The following is a 14029-nucleotide window of genomic DNA, read 5'->3' as shown; positions in this document are numbered from 1 at the left end:
AGCCGCCCTTCAGCCGTCACGGGCGGCCCTGCCGAGTTCCTCAGCCAATGGCGTCGCGGCGTGGGGCGGAGTCTCACGCAGATCGACAGAAGGCAGGAGGCGGGGCGGGGGCGGGCACGGGGCGGGATCGGAGGCGGGGCCCTATTCCGGGCGGGGACCAATGGGGCGGCGCCACCGCGGCCGAGCGGGAGATTTGAATCGCGGCAGCGCCGCCGGCTGGGCACTGCGTGGCTCCACTCCCGCCGCTATGGGCGCCTCGGGCAGTGCTCCTACCACTCCCGTGCCCGGTCCCCTCCGCAACCGCCACCTAGCTCACGTTAGCGATCCGCGCTCCCCGAGTGCCGGCATCCTGCGCACCCCCATTGAGGTAACAGCATTTCCTCCTTTCCTCCTCCTCACGGCTCTCCGCGGCCCTCAGCGCCCGCTGTCCTCCCGCAGGTGGTGAGCTCCCCCGCCGGCAGCCCCCAGCCCGGGCCTGCCCAGGCAGGCGCTCAGGACGCCGACCCACGCTCTCCGACGCCCGGCATATCCCGCACGCCCATGAAGGACACGCAGAGCGGTGAGTGCCGGGCCGCCTCCCCGGGGCCTATTCCCGGTGTGGGCTGAGCGCTGTCTCTTCCCCGCAGACAGCGTGGAGAGCCTGGTCAGGCAGCTCGGAGAGGCCTTCGCCGTCGACACCGCGCCCCCGGAGCCTCCGCCACCCGCAGCAGCGCGCGCGTGTGAAGAGCCAGCCTTGCGGGGCGCCGCGGAGCTGCAGCCCGACAGGGGCCCCGAGCCCGGCTGCGAGGCGACCCTGCGGCCGCACCGCTGTGCCGGGCCCGGCCTGGCCTCTGGTAAGCCCTTTGGGGGTGGCTGAGGGGCTGTGTGTGTGGGGGGTGTGTGCTGGAGCAAGCGGTCTCCGACGGTTCTTCCAGCTGGCAGGCTGGGGACTGCTTCTCTAAATGAGTTCTCTCAAGGATTGAAGAGTTACACCCCAGAGGAGGGTGCACAGAGGACAGAGCTGGGCTCTTATCAGTGTTGCCCACTGTCAGGACTAGAAGCAATGGGCACGAACCAGAGAGTTCATGAGAGAGAACATGGTTCTCTCTGAACACCAGGCAGCGCTTCTGTGCTATGCTGGTGATGGTGCCCTGGCGTGGGTTGTCCACAGGCTCTGGGCTCTCCCTGGAGATCTCTAATACCCACACAAATGTGGTCCTTGGTACTCAGCCCTCAGTATCCCTGCTGGAGCAGAGCATGGTCAGATAGATGCAGAGGTCCCTGCCAGCCTCCACCTTTGTCTCGTTCTGATCCTTTTACCTTCTGGATAACATGTATGAGATCATATGTCAGGAAGCACGTAAAATCCAGGACCATTTAGCCTTGTTGTGATGCACCGACTTGTTTCCTTTGCTTCTCAGTGAACAAGCATGCAAGACGCAAGGCCAGCAACAAGATCTTGGCAACCTCTGGTGGGGTTGTCCGTTCTCCCTTCAGTATCCTACAAGACGATAATTCCCCCAGTGCTCCTGTCCAACGTCAGGTAAATCTCAGTGCTTCATACTGTGGGAAGGGAAGGGGCTGAAATAACAAATCTCTCCATTTTTTTGTATAGCCACAGGCTGGAACTATAGTCTCCCAAACCTGTAGAGCCTGGTGATATCCTGAGAATGCTTATATGGGATGATCTTATGCCTAGATCCCTCTCAAATCTTATTCCATATCTGCATTCCCAACTCTCCCACAATATTACTCCCTTCCAGTGCATCCTCTCTTTATTTTCTATGAAAATCCTGTGCTGTTACATTAGAGTGCCAGATATTCCATCAAATATGGAATGAAAATGGCTTACGTATTTTACTGAGAGTTGAATAACTCAGTTTGTATTTTACAATCATTTTTTTCCTTCTGTAGGTTAAGAAGCACATACTGGGGGAGAACCCTGGGGAGAAGGATGTGGCAGTGGATCTGAGCAGGAACCTCAAAGCTGGGAACTGTGCTTGGAGTGATTTAAACAAAGAAAACCAACAGTGTCCTTTTGTGGAGAACTAGAGATTTCTTTTCCAAAAATCTTCCTGTAATTCTCTTTTCAGAGAGTCCTCTAGGACTGGGAAATCTTGAAATCAACTAAGACTCCAGACTCATGATTTATCTTCACCTTTTTCTGTTGGGAAGATAATACTCTTAACCTTATGTATATTCATATACGTACAGGCTTTGGTTCTCCGTAGGCTGTACTGACTGTATAGTTCTTATAGTAAATAAATTAATCTTAAAACTTAGCTGGTGTTTGATACTCTGTATCTGAGGTGACAGTAGGAGCATTCTGCTTGTCCAGTATGTGTGTCTTCTTTTATTCTAAGTTTAAGTGACTAATATGTCAGCTTTCCATTAGCTCTGATGCTCAGCTGTCTCCTGAGCTGAGAGATTTAAATTGTTACAGATCTCCAAGGCTTGCAGGGTTATAATTTCAGTGCCCCATTCTAACTCAGAGCAGTGAACTTCAGGACAAATGGGGCTATTCTCAACAAAACAACAGAGGAACACGTTCCTTGTGGACTTAAAAGAATACATTCTTTAGAGAGAGAATCAAGAGAGTGTTCACGGGAGAAGAGCGGCTCTGGAAATAACAGTCTATGGTGCTTATGTCAGCTTTCTTTATTTGCCTGGACTATGGAGACCTAGAACAGACATGAAAGCGGTGGCTGATGGCTACTGGTTAGACAGGGTCACTGCACAATATAGGAATGAGGCAAAAAGAGAAGAAACAGCAAGAAGCAAACAAGAATAAACAAAACATTCTCTGGTAGTCTGGAAGGTCTGAGGGCTATTTTTTTTCCCCCATTTATCCATAGATAAGTCTTAAGTTTTTCCCAATAGAAAGTGAGCCCAAGTTACACTACCTGCTTGGTAAAGGTTGCATATTATAAATCTCAAGCCTAGTATATCTCTGAGGCTGCCTGCAGAAGTATGACAGCCCCACAGAAGCTAGGTATAGTTAAAGGTCTAGGACAGAGGTGTTGAATGAGGGGTCCTCCAAGGGCTGGATACCAAATGTGGGTGGTGGTGTTTGGAGGAAGATGCAGTGTTTGAGTTGTACTGGAAAGTCCAGAGATATAACTGATGTGTTTTGTAGGTCTTCAAGCCTGCAAGAATTTAGGCTTACTTAGAGTTAGAGAGAACAGCCAGTGTGTGTGCTCCCCCTCCTTCCCCTTTCACTCTAGGAGACCCCTGTAAGCAACCTGTGTGTAGAGAGAAGTGAGAGTGACAAGTGGGTGTTTCTGTTGTGCTTGGCTGATGATGCGGTTGCCGTGGGCCATGCTTCCGCTGTTCTTTCTCTCTCCTCTGCTGTCCTTAGTTCCAAATCTTGAGGAAGCTGTCCCAGGAGCCAGTGGCAACAGCCATGCCATCTGCTGTAACGCCCAAGCAGCTCACCCTGTTGTCGTGGCCAGAAAGGATTCCTGATGGGAGAAGATGATGAGAAATCAGTAGAAGAAATAGGGCTGAGGGAAGGCAAAAGGCTTAACTGAGCTGAGTGCTTTCCCCACAGTCTGTGTACCCAGTCTCTTATGCATCATTCTGTTCCTGCAAAACGTGATTAGCAATCTGTACCTGGCTAATCAGAGCAAGTGTGCAGAAGAACACTTGTGCATGGTGTACAACTAGGGTATCTGGCCAAGGAGCAATGTTCTTAAGAAGGTCCAGCTAGAAGCATCCTCAATGCAAGAGATCGTTGTCAACTGTTTTCAACATAAAGCCATTGTAAGGCTAAGAAAGGAAGGTGTCCTTGACAAAACTAAAAGAGCAATGCTTTTGGAGATCAAATGTGGGCTCTGATAAGTTTTGGGGGACTAGGAGCCACTTCTGGAAGAAAGATAGTAACTAGTTGTATCCTTTGCATCAGAACATCCAAAGCTGCTGGACAGAAGCCCAGGTCCATGCTCAGCTTGGTGCCTGGCCACTGTGCAGCGCTGTAAGAATGTATGAAATAATACTGATGTTTGAGAGCAGTTTAGCTAAGAGGAATATTGACACTTTTCCCTTCTGAAAAACTTGTTTAAAGCATTGACCTGATTAACATTAAAGCCAACATTTCATAAGATAGTTTATTATTTAAGCATAAGAAAGCACTGCTGAGTTTTGGTTGGTATAGGATGTGTCCCTTTCAGAAAAATTAGGGATACATTGCTTTTCCTTTCTTTGGTAGGGATAGAAGACTCTGCAGAGAATGAAAGGGGTACTTCCAGGAGCCACTCACCCACACGTTCTGCTTTCAGGGAGTCCCAGATGTTGCAATTAAAGTCATCATATCCAGCAAGCAAGAGGCGCCCGCTGCGGGAGAAGGCGACTGATGTGATTCCGCAGATGATGCTTTCGTGAGAGTACACTATGAGCTCCTGGTCTGCCCGGAGGTCAAAGAGGCGGCAGGTGGCATCATCTGAGCCAGTGCAGATGGCTTCGCCGTTAGGGAAGAACTGTGAAGGGCACATCGGATTTTAATGAGGCTGTTTTTTTGGGTTTCCACCTCTCTGCTAACCATCAGGAAGCCACCTTCTCATAAGTGCTTCTTGGGTGTGTCCTGCCCCAGCCCCCAGAGCAAAAATCAAGCTACACAGGTGTGGCAGAAGAATAGCCACGTGTCAGGTGAGTGAAGCTGTACATTGCAGGAAGCCAGCAGACCCATTTAATTAGCAGAAAGAGATGACGCTGTATACTGTTCTGTCACCTCTAGGGCTCTGGTTTGAATCCTTGCCTCTACGGTGGATACTTTCCCAGATCTCTCTGCTGCCTTACATAAAGATTTCCTCTTCAGATGATCTTGTGATCCCAAGTTAGCACCCGTACAAGCTGAAGACGAGACCTTCAGCTTAATTAGATATTCCAGCTACCTCACTTGTGTCTTCTGTCAAGGCTCCTAGACCATGCCGAAGCTGAGGTTCCCAACAGCTGGTACAAGCAAAGCAGCATAAACACGTGTTATCGTGCTGAGCTCCACAGATGACAGTGTACTAGCTGGGTCCAAGCCAGGTTTGAAGAATGGCAGGTGCTTTGGTGCCCCAGTGCCTGGGAAGAACCAGCCCCCAACCTGAACTCAAGCCCTCTTTGCTTCAGGCTGAATCCCAAGACCCTTGTTCCTCATGTGACTGACAGCCTCTCTCAACCTTGACCTGAGACTCTATTTCATTGCTGGCCCATCCTCTTTTTTCTTTTTTCCCCTCTACCACACAGATGGCATACGTACGCAGATGGCATTGATGTCAGACTCATGCCCTGAGAATGTCTGGCGGCAGGTACCCTCCCGCACGTCCCACAGTTTGGCAGTGGCATCACAGGCTCCAGAGATGAACAGTTTGAAGTCTGGGGAAACTGCCAAGCTCATACAGTCTCCAGTGTGACCCAGGAAAACGGTCTTCTGCTGCCCTGTCTCAATGTCCCAGAGTGCACTGGGGAAGAGAGAACTTGTCAGAGCCAGACAAGGCCATACAGTGCTGTTAGCTGGCTTAAAGAGTTGTTCTGCTTGCAAGGAAAAGGAAGGAAGTCATGGGCCTGGCTACCACATGAGATGAGTGGGAGTATAGACCCGTTTCACTGATAGACCTGTATCTTGACCCAACCTGCACAGGGAAAAACAGCAGCTGCAGAGCAATGAGTCTGGCTTCTTGAGTTGCTCTTTGTGGCCTTCAGGTAAAGCATCCTTACATAAAGTGGAAAGAAAGATGCTGCAGAAAGAGCACCACTTAGCCATAAGAGCCAGAGGGGCTGCATAGAGTCTGCGCCTGAGATCACACACCACCATGAGGCAGAGTTCTCCCAAAATGCAGTATATGATGGGACCAGTGTGAGTTTTCAGTGCCTGTGGCTGCTCATGTCAATAAGATACAGAGGATAACACTTACCATGTGGTATCTCCAGAGCTAGTCACAATACTGTTGTCATCAAGAAACCGGCAGCAGGAGAGGTAACCTGGGGAGCAGGAACCAACGAATATGAGACAGAGCAGGGCTACAAGAGTGAGATTTGGAAGCAGAGGCACCCAGGCCGCTGACAGGCAGAACACCCACCTGTATGAGCTGAGAGTTCCCTGCTCACTTTGACATTGCCTTCACGTGTCTTGAGGTTGTAGATGGAGCACATGTTGTCAAGGCCCCCGCAGGCCACAAAATTACCTGAGGGTGCATAGGCACAGGTCATGACCCAGGAGGAACGCAAAGGGATGGCGTGAACCTGGGAGGACAAGAAACCATGTCTGGCCTCTGGCAGCAGAGGAGATGGGAGAGCAGGTTGAGGGCATCTGAAGGGTTCCAATCCCGCATCCCATCCCAGTTTTCTGCAACCACATAACTGTTACCTTGTTAGTTGTGTATGTGTCCCACACAATCAGTTTCCCATCTTGTGAGGCACTGACCAGTAGTCTGCAAGAAAGGAATAAGATTGTGTTAGTAGGTCTTTCTTTGCCAGAGCCTTCTTGCTCTCTATATCTACGTGCTGCCAGGCACCCAGCAGATCAGCAGCATCTTTCTCACTTGGAGTCTGTTGACCAGTGCATGGCGTAGATCTTGGCCAAGTGCCCACGCAGAGTCCTTCGGGTCCGCATCTGAATGCGGCCGACAACCTCCATTCCAGACACAATCTGAGGAAAGAGCAGGGGGAGGGAAAGAATTAATCTGGGACCAACATGAGCTGTACTGCCTCCCTATCCCTGCTTCCTAATTGCTTCCAACCTGGAGAGTCCCCTTGGAAGTGATGCTAGCTGACCTCATGCATGTTAGCCTGCCCAATGTGTCCTGGCTCTTACCTGAGCAAGTGTTGTGTCTGCACAAGCTTTCCGGGCATCCTGGAGGAGAGACAAGAGTGGTTGAGACAGAAAAAAAGGTGTGTGATGGAGGCAACAGCAAGTAAAATTCAGAGGCCTTCCCTACAGTCTCATTTAAAATGGATAGAAGTTTTGCTTAGTTTGTATTATACCTAGCACAGGGAGTTCCTGCTTTGTGATAAGGGCTGCTCAGCACCAGTCAAACAAGCAGTAGAGAGGTGAGTCTAAGGCTGCCCAGTTCCCCATGCAACACCTTTTCCATGAATCCTCCAGCCTGACAGAACATCAGCTGCCCCCACAGACAGAGGTCTGGAGATGAATTAGTCTTTGCTCATCTGCAGTCATGATGTCAGTGTCCATTCCATTCTCCCCCTTGTTGTCTACTTTTCCTTCCAATCCCTCCCTCCATACTAGGAAGATCTCCATTAGTACATAGAGGGCTGTGTGGTGTTGCAGAAGGCTCCAAGGATGTACTTGGAGAAAGCTCAGCTCCAAGTTGGAGACTTAGACACAAGGGATAGACACTCTGCCAGCAGTTTCATGACTATTGCCAGCGTTACCGCAATCTGCTTCTTCAGCTGCTCAGCCTCCTGCTTCATCTGTTCCATTTCTCCCATCTTTCTGAGCTAGAGGTGGCTTTTCCACGTGGGCAACCTTGAATCTGGGAAGACAAATTAAGGGAGAGAGATGTGAGGTAGAAAGGCCTACAATAAGACTGCTCAGTTACGGAAATGCAGGTGTCTCTGATAAAGGCTGATTTTTGGTTGAACGACTGAAATGTCTCACTGTACCCAGTCAATGCCCTTAGCGTTTGGGAAGGTCATGCTAGACCTCATCAAACATCCTTTTGGTCTTGTGTCCTGCTTACATGAACACTGAGAAGCTGAAGAACTTCTTGCTGAAGTTCTGCTGCACTTGCATCAACAGGCAGTGCTCACCAGTCCTCCATCAAGGAAACTGAGGGATTGCTCTAACGAAGTTCCCTTCTAGTTTAAATAAAATAAAACTAATTAATAATAATAATAATAATAATAATAATAATAATAATGTGGACACCTCGGGAGGAATCTGAGATTAGCATAAGCAGATAGTAGTATTTCTCCTATTTTCCTAGCCCGGTTTTTCACTAGCTTCCAAAGCTAGTGGCAGCATTTACGATATGCAAGGCTTTCACAGGTTTTCTACACAGTTGTCCTGTCACTTTTTGTACCACAGTCACAGTTTAGTATCTTCAGCGCACAGTGGTGAGGAATTCCACAACTCAGTAGCATGCTTTATGAAGAAGTTCCTGGTTCTGATACACCCAAAAGGCACTAGTTCCACTTGGAGGTTCTTTTGAGTCGAAAGAATCTGCAAATAAATGGTCTCTATTCACCTCAGCATCACTCAGAATTGTATCTGAGTGATGCTGAGGTGAATAGATAAATATCTATTCTATCATATATCTATCATATCTATTCTATCATTCTATTGTCATATTCATATCTATGAATACGACAAAATATCTTTGTCATATTCATCTTAATCCATCCCTTTTGCAGAACGCAGAGCACGATTCGTCATTCCTTACGTGTAAACTGTTGCATCCCATCACCTCTGTTGTTCTCTAAGCACTTTTCAGTTGTTTACAGAGCACAGATGACACGCTTGCATAGAGAGGGCAATGAACCAGAACTGCAATTCATGTTCAAGTTACAGCTACACTATAAGATCGAACAACATCTCAGTTTTGTTCTCTCTTTTCCATTTGGTGTACTTAAAACTCCACCAGTGATTCTGACATCTTCACTCTTGAAGACAAATATGGTCTTTATTATTTCAGTCTTTCTCCTTGGTAGGAATGTGTGTCCAAAAATGTTTTAGGTGTTCATCCTTAAAGCTAGCACTTTGTCCAAGACCTGTAAGACTCCAAGGACCTGCAGAACTACTGCTACCCTCTGTGAGCCATAGCATTCCATCCTGCTCTGGCCTGTTGCCCAAAGGCCTTGCTTTCTCCATGCCAGGCTGCTCTCTGGCTGTGGGCACTCCCCAGGCATTGACAGCTCCTGAATCCCAATTTTGCTTACCATCTTTATACAGTTGCTCCTCATGAACTCTTTGATTTTCTCTTCAGAATCCCTTCCCCTAAGCAGCTCTGTCTTTTGCTGCTTCAAGCAGGATTAAATTCTGCTTGGTCAGAGTTTGCTGAGCGAGATGCAGGTTTCCCTCAGCTCCCAGGAGGCAGGTATTTATCCTAAGGAGAGGATTTTTCAGACTACTCTTTGCAGAGGAAGTCTCGTACCAGCTGCCTGCAAGCCTGAACAGTGTTACAGCATGGCTGCCCCTTGCCTTCTGCATGTACCACGCATGGTTAGGGCGCAGGGTGCAGGCCCAGGGACACCATGTCAGAGCCTGAGGAATGCATCCTAGTGGTGGCTTAGGGCTGTCAGACTCAGCTGTATAGAATGATGGGGGGGAGATCAGCACCTGAGCTAGCCCCTTGCCACTGTTTTTTCTTTCTCTTGACAGAGCAGTGGTGACGAGATTGCTCCCAGAGGTGGAACAAAGGGAGCCAAAGGTGGAACAAAGAATAATGTCCTGAAAACCCACCTGAAGGCACTTCTCTTTGGAAAAGAATTGAACAACTCACTCCATCCCTCAGCTCACTGGCTGACTGGGCAGATGCTGAGGAGGCCTTGCAACTTCCAGCAGCAGGCTCCTCACCTTGTGATGTTTGTCCCTCAGCTTTGCTGTACGGACAAGCTCTGGATGCTGTGTGCAGCTTTGGTCACTGTCTCCTAGCACACTAAGTGGTAAACCTGAACCTTCAGCATCCCCAAGCAGACCAGCTCCTTCATTCTGGTCCAGAATTTGCCTTCTCATAGTTTTCCCCAGGACCAATCCTACCTCCCCTCCATCATGTCTCCACAGCCCTTAGCACCAGATGTCTGTTTCTGCTTCCCAGTTCACTCTCTCCTTCCGTCCTCCTCTGTTTGGTCCACAAAGCATGAAGGCTTGTCTTCTGTGGTAATCTCTTCCACAGAATCACAGAACCATAGAAAATCCCAAGTTTGAAGGGGGATCCACAAGGATCACTGAGCCCAAATTCTGGCTCCACACAGCACCACCCAAACCTCAAACCCTATGTCTGAGAGTGGTGTTCAAACACTCCTTGAACTCTGACAGCTTGGGGCCATTGCCCTGAGCAGTTTGTTCCAGGGCCCCACTGCCCTCTGCTCCCAGTGCAGCTCCATGCCATCCCCTTGGACCACGTTGTTGTCACCAGAGAGAACTCATCCTCAAGCTTTTCCTGGCTGGAACAGCACTGTCTCTCTGTTTTGCAGCCCACCTTTTCACAGACCTTTGCCTGTCTGAAATCACCATCCATTTGCCTTCCCTTAGCCATCCTTGTGGATTTCTGTTTTTGTCTGCTTAGACATGCACAGTAAAGACAGACATTTTTTCTCTGTTCCCTCCATTCCTGCAATCCTTGCCCAAATGAAACTGGCTGCATGCATGTCCCCCAGCATTCCTTGGGCCCACAGATTCTTCTGTATCTCTTCTGTTTGTTGTTTTTCATTTTTGCTTTTAACTTGGTCTCTTCCTTTCCTGGATGTATATTTTTCTCAAACACGGCACTAGAGAGCCATTTCCTAGGAGTCTTCTTTGCCCTCTGCCAACATCCATGACAAGATGCAGGGCTTTCAGAGTCGACAGGAAGATCAAAGGGCAGGGGCATGATCTCAAGGATGGATAAAAAGGGCTAAGTATAGAGAAGGTGCAGGTCAGGTTCAGATCTCCACCTGAATCTTTAAATCCCTCTGAGGGAACAATCTAAATGATGTTGGGAATTGTTCTCAGCCTCAGGACAAGGAGCCACAGATGAGCAGTAATAATAGCCCTAGTTTCACCTTGCACCTCCACCCATCACATTCCACTGAAATTTGTTCCGAGCAAGTGATGAAGTCCCCACTGCAGCACTGCTGTATCCTCAGAGGACCATGGCAGGTGTGCAGAAGAACAGCTTGTCATGTAAATTTAGGGCAGGAAATGGGGGAACTGAATCTGTGAAGATGAAGAGAACATGGAATGGAGCTTGGAGCCTGGCCAAGGCACAGTACTGCCCTGAGCAGGACCTTAGGGATGCACATTTCTTACACATCTGCAGATAAGCTCACGGAAGCTGACAAGATTGGTGTTAAATGGAAAGGTTTCCAAATGATGCAATCCCAGTGCTTTCTGGAAGTAATGGCTCTTTCAGATCAATGCTAAGCAGTAGAGGAAACCAAACTGTTATGCTCCTCTGAGAAATCATTTTTACCACTGTCACTGTTGTGCTACAACAGAGCAGGAGAGGACCCATGACACCAGCACTGCTCCATAGCGCCGTGCCTCTAGTGAGCCACACACACCTGGAGAGCACTGCAATGCAAACAGCCTGTGCTCAGTCAGACCACCTCAGCCCCTCTTCTGCTCTCTGCGTTGGTCACACTCATCCAGTTGACAGTTCTTTGACTTGGAAAGCAGCTTTCCTCTCTCTGCTCTCTTTCACTGCGCTTTTCCCTTCTGCCTTTTCTGGTGAGCTGGCTGGAGCCCCCTGCTGCATTACTTCTGTTGGTGGACTGCCAGACTCATTCTGAGCCCCTGGGCACCTTCCCTGCCTTTTGCTGCCAAACCGTGACTTGTCAGGGCAGTAGCCATGTACTTTGCACCATGTCAGGGCAGCACTCCATCCTACACTCCCAGGCACAGTCCTGCTGAGCCACCTGCACCATGTGCTTGTGGGAATGGGGTGAGCAACAGGTGGGAGAAAAGGGAATTGGACCCTCAAATCTTCTCACCTCAGGGTGAACTGCCCTGCACTGGGCAGGGAGTGGTCTCTCTGTGGGATGCTGAATGAGGGCTGCAAATTGAAAGGGGAAAGATGCTGGAAGGAAGGTTGAATATTAATAGGTAGCATCCCTGGGTCTCCGCATAATCCCCTGGCTGGCCTTGCATGCTCGCCCTGGTGACCCTGGGCTCCTTGCAGAGCCGGATACAGAGATGATCCCCCTCTCCTTTGATGGAGATCAAAAGCCAGGGTAAAATTGCCCTGCTCTGTTCCTCTCTTTCTGTGGGCTGCTCTCCATCAAAAAAAAAACTGATTGCAAAGAAGTGTGCAGGAACACACCGGTAGCATAGAGTTGCACAGGGTGGTGGGCACCAGCTCCCTCAGGGGAGGCACTGCCCTCCTGCACCAGTCTGGAAGCCACTGGGATTTAGCTCTCATGGTGAGAACAAGTGACCTCATCCCTGTCCAGAGCCCCTCATCACTGTAAAGGCACCTCAGCACCATCGCCAACTTCTCCACCGTCTCTTCCCTCCCTCTTCCTCAGATACCTGCACACAGGATCAGCACCTGTGCAAAGATCCCAGTGCACGCCACAGCATCAGACCAAGAAACCCAGCGTCCCAAGTGTCAGCTTCACCGCAGTGACATGGGGAGCAACAAAGCAGCATCCTTACCAGGATCTGTAGCGTAGGCTGCGTCGTTTTCCCTAGCTGGGAGTCTCACAGCCTGCCTCCCAGCTGAGGATGGCTTCCCTCCAGCCAGAAGGTCCTCGTCCCCTCGTGGTGCCCAATCGGTCCTGTCGTCCACCCTCGCTCCTTCTCAGCTCCTCAACCTCTCCCAGGACTGATCTCCCCATGGGGAGCTGGAAGGCTGTGGACGGGAGGGGTCGGGGGAGGGCTGATTCCAGGAGCAGCGTCAGGCAAATTAAATCAGACACCAGAGACTTGGGGAAATCGGATTGGGACGTAATGCAAAGCAGGTGGATGGGGAGGGGTGAAAAGAGAGAGTAGCACACTCCTCCTGAAGGGAAAGCAAACATTGTGGGCACATTTGAATCCATGTTTATGTGAGCCACGAACTAATAAAGTGAAGATTAGCCAGAACAGGCTAGGATTATAAACCACTGGGGCAGGGCTCATGTACCTCACGTCCACAGAAATTTCCCATTTTTGCAGATACAGAGTGCCACTTGTGCCCTGTGCACGCCAGGAAGAGGAAATTGTGTCACTCACAGCAGTCCTGCCAAGGCAAGACCCACAGTGGTGTAGGGTAGGGGTCCCAGCCTCTCTGGGCAGCAAACTCCAGCTCTGCGTGGGGAAAACAGAACTGGGCGCAGAGGCCAGGAGCAGTAAAAGATTTGGTGGTGTGCCTTTTGGCAGCCACTTTAGTGGGATGCTGCGAGGGGATTATCTTGGCCTCAATCTTTTTTAATCTCTCCCACAGCTTTGGCCCAAGCCTGAGATAAATACCTTTTAACGGATCTCATCTGACGTCAGGAAGCCATCAGTCTAATCACCCAAGCCACCTTTGGGTAGAGCAAGCCAGAGCTGTGGACACTGGCCCCACACCCCACCAAAAAGGGTCTCATCAAGCAGGAGACATCCAGCGATCCCATGTAAATCACTGAGAAGAACCTGTGGACGCAAGGACCTTGTGGATCTCCTTTTAAGGGTAGCGAATTTGAAATGCACACATCAAATTTTCTTTTTCCCATGATCCTGGGAAGATCAGGAAACAAAAAGGGTTGTTGATGCATGATTCCCAGGTTTGCATATTGAGGAAGTGGCAGGATTCAGAAGGGGGAAGGTCTTCCCTGCTTCAGTCCAGCTTCTTCAGCACTGTAGGACTGAGGCTAACACAACGTTCCACTAGGCAAGAGGCCTTGAGCCAAACAGCAGGGAGGGGAACGCTCATGCACCTCCTACCAAACTGGCCCCAACTGTTCAGACTTATTTCCTTCCATACCACATTTGTGGTCTCTGTGCAGCTCACACCAAGGCCTGTTTCATAGGCCTTGAAGTTTCACGCTTCCCAAGAAAATGCTCACTGCTCTTTTTCACGCTCCATATCCACCTCATTCAGTTCCTGCTTGGCTACAATATAATCCCATCTCTGGACACTAATCCCCTGGGCAATGACAGCAGATTGTCTCTATATCAGCATGGAAAATTATAAACAAAATATTTGCCTTCACAGACAATTTGGTGCATGAATTAAAACAAAACAAAACACCTCACTTCAGGGAAATGTGAGTGTACAGTGCTTTTTCTTTAAAAGAGCTCCCATGTTTTCCAGGGGTAAGCCATAGCAGAGCTTTCTTCCCCTATTACAAGTAGATGGCATCTGGACAAATACTTTGTTTTCTTTCATTAAGGGCTCAATCTCCTTCCATCATTTGTTAATTAAATTTCCATCAGCAACCAAGC

General features: G+C 49.5%; 2 protein-coding genes across 2 annotated transcripts; one reads left to right on the top strand and one right to left on the bottom strand.

Annotated features, from left to right (window-relative positions):
* Window positions 1-245: 245 nt before the first annotated feature.
* On the top strand, window positions 246-2261 carry CDCA3 (cell division cycle associated 3). The gene is made up of 5 exons (XM_042810393.1): window positions 246-367; window positions 439-559; window positions 627-833; window positions 1401-1522; window positions 1894-2261. Exons 1-5 carry the CDS (start codon window positions 248-250, stop codon window positions 2029-2031), a joined length of 708 nt encoding a protein of 235 aa, XP_042666327.1. The 5' UTR covers window positions 246-247; the 3' UTR covers window positions 2032-2261.
* Window positions 2262-3249: 988 nt separating this feature from the next.
* GNB3 (G protein subunit beta 3) lies at window positions 3250-13985 on the bottom strand. Its single transcript, XM_042810392.1, has 11 exons — window positions 12747-13985; window positions 12278-12623; window positions 7354-7454; window positions 6776-6814; window positions 6504-6610; window positions 6329-6392; window positions 6042-6204; window positions 5877-5943; window positions 5222-5423; window positions 4238-4454; window positions 3250-3440 (listed from the first exon to the last, which is right to left on the bottom strand). The coding sequence occupies exons 3-11, from the start codon at window positions 7408-7410 to the stop codon at window positions 3334-3336; spliced, it is 1023 nt and encodes a 340-aa protein (XP_042666326.1). The 5' UTR covers window positions 7411-7454; window positions 12278-12623; window positions 12747-13985; the 3' UTR covers window positions 3250-3333.
* Between the last annotated feature and the right edge of the window lie 44 nt (window positions 13986-14029).

Source organism: Centrocercus urophasianus, unplaced genomic scaffold (assembly GCF_019232065.1).
Source record: "Centrocercus urophasianus isolate 14NV4802_14NV808 unplaced genomic scaffold, USGS_Curo_1.0 seq_12, whole genome shotgun sequence".
Lineage (NCBI taxonomy): Eukaryota > Metazoa > Chordata > Aves > Galliformes > Phasianidae > Centrocercus > Centrocercus urophasianus.
This window is presented reverse-complemented; position numbering and strand designations above follow the sequence as displayed.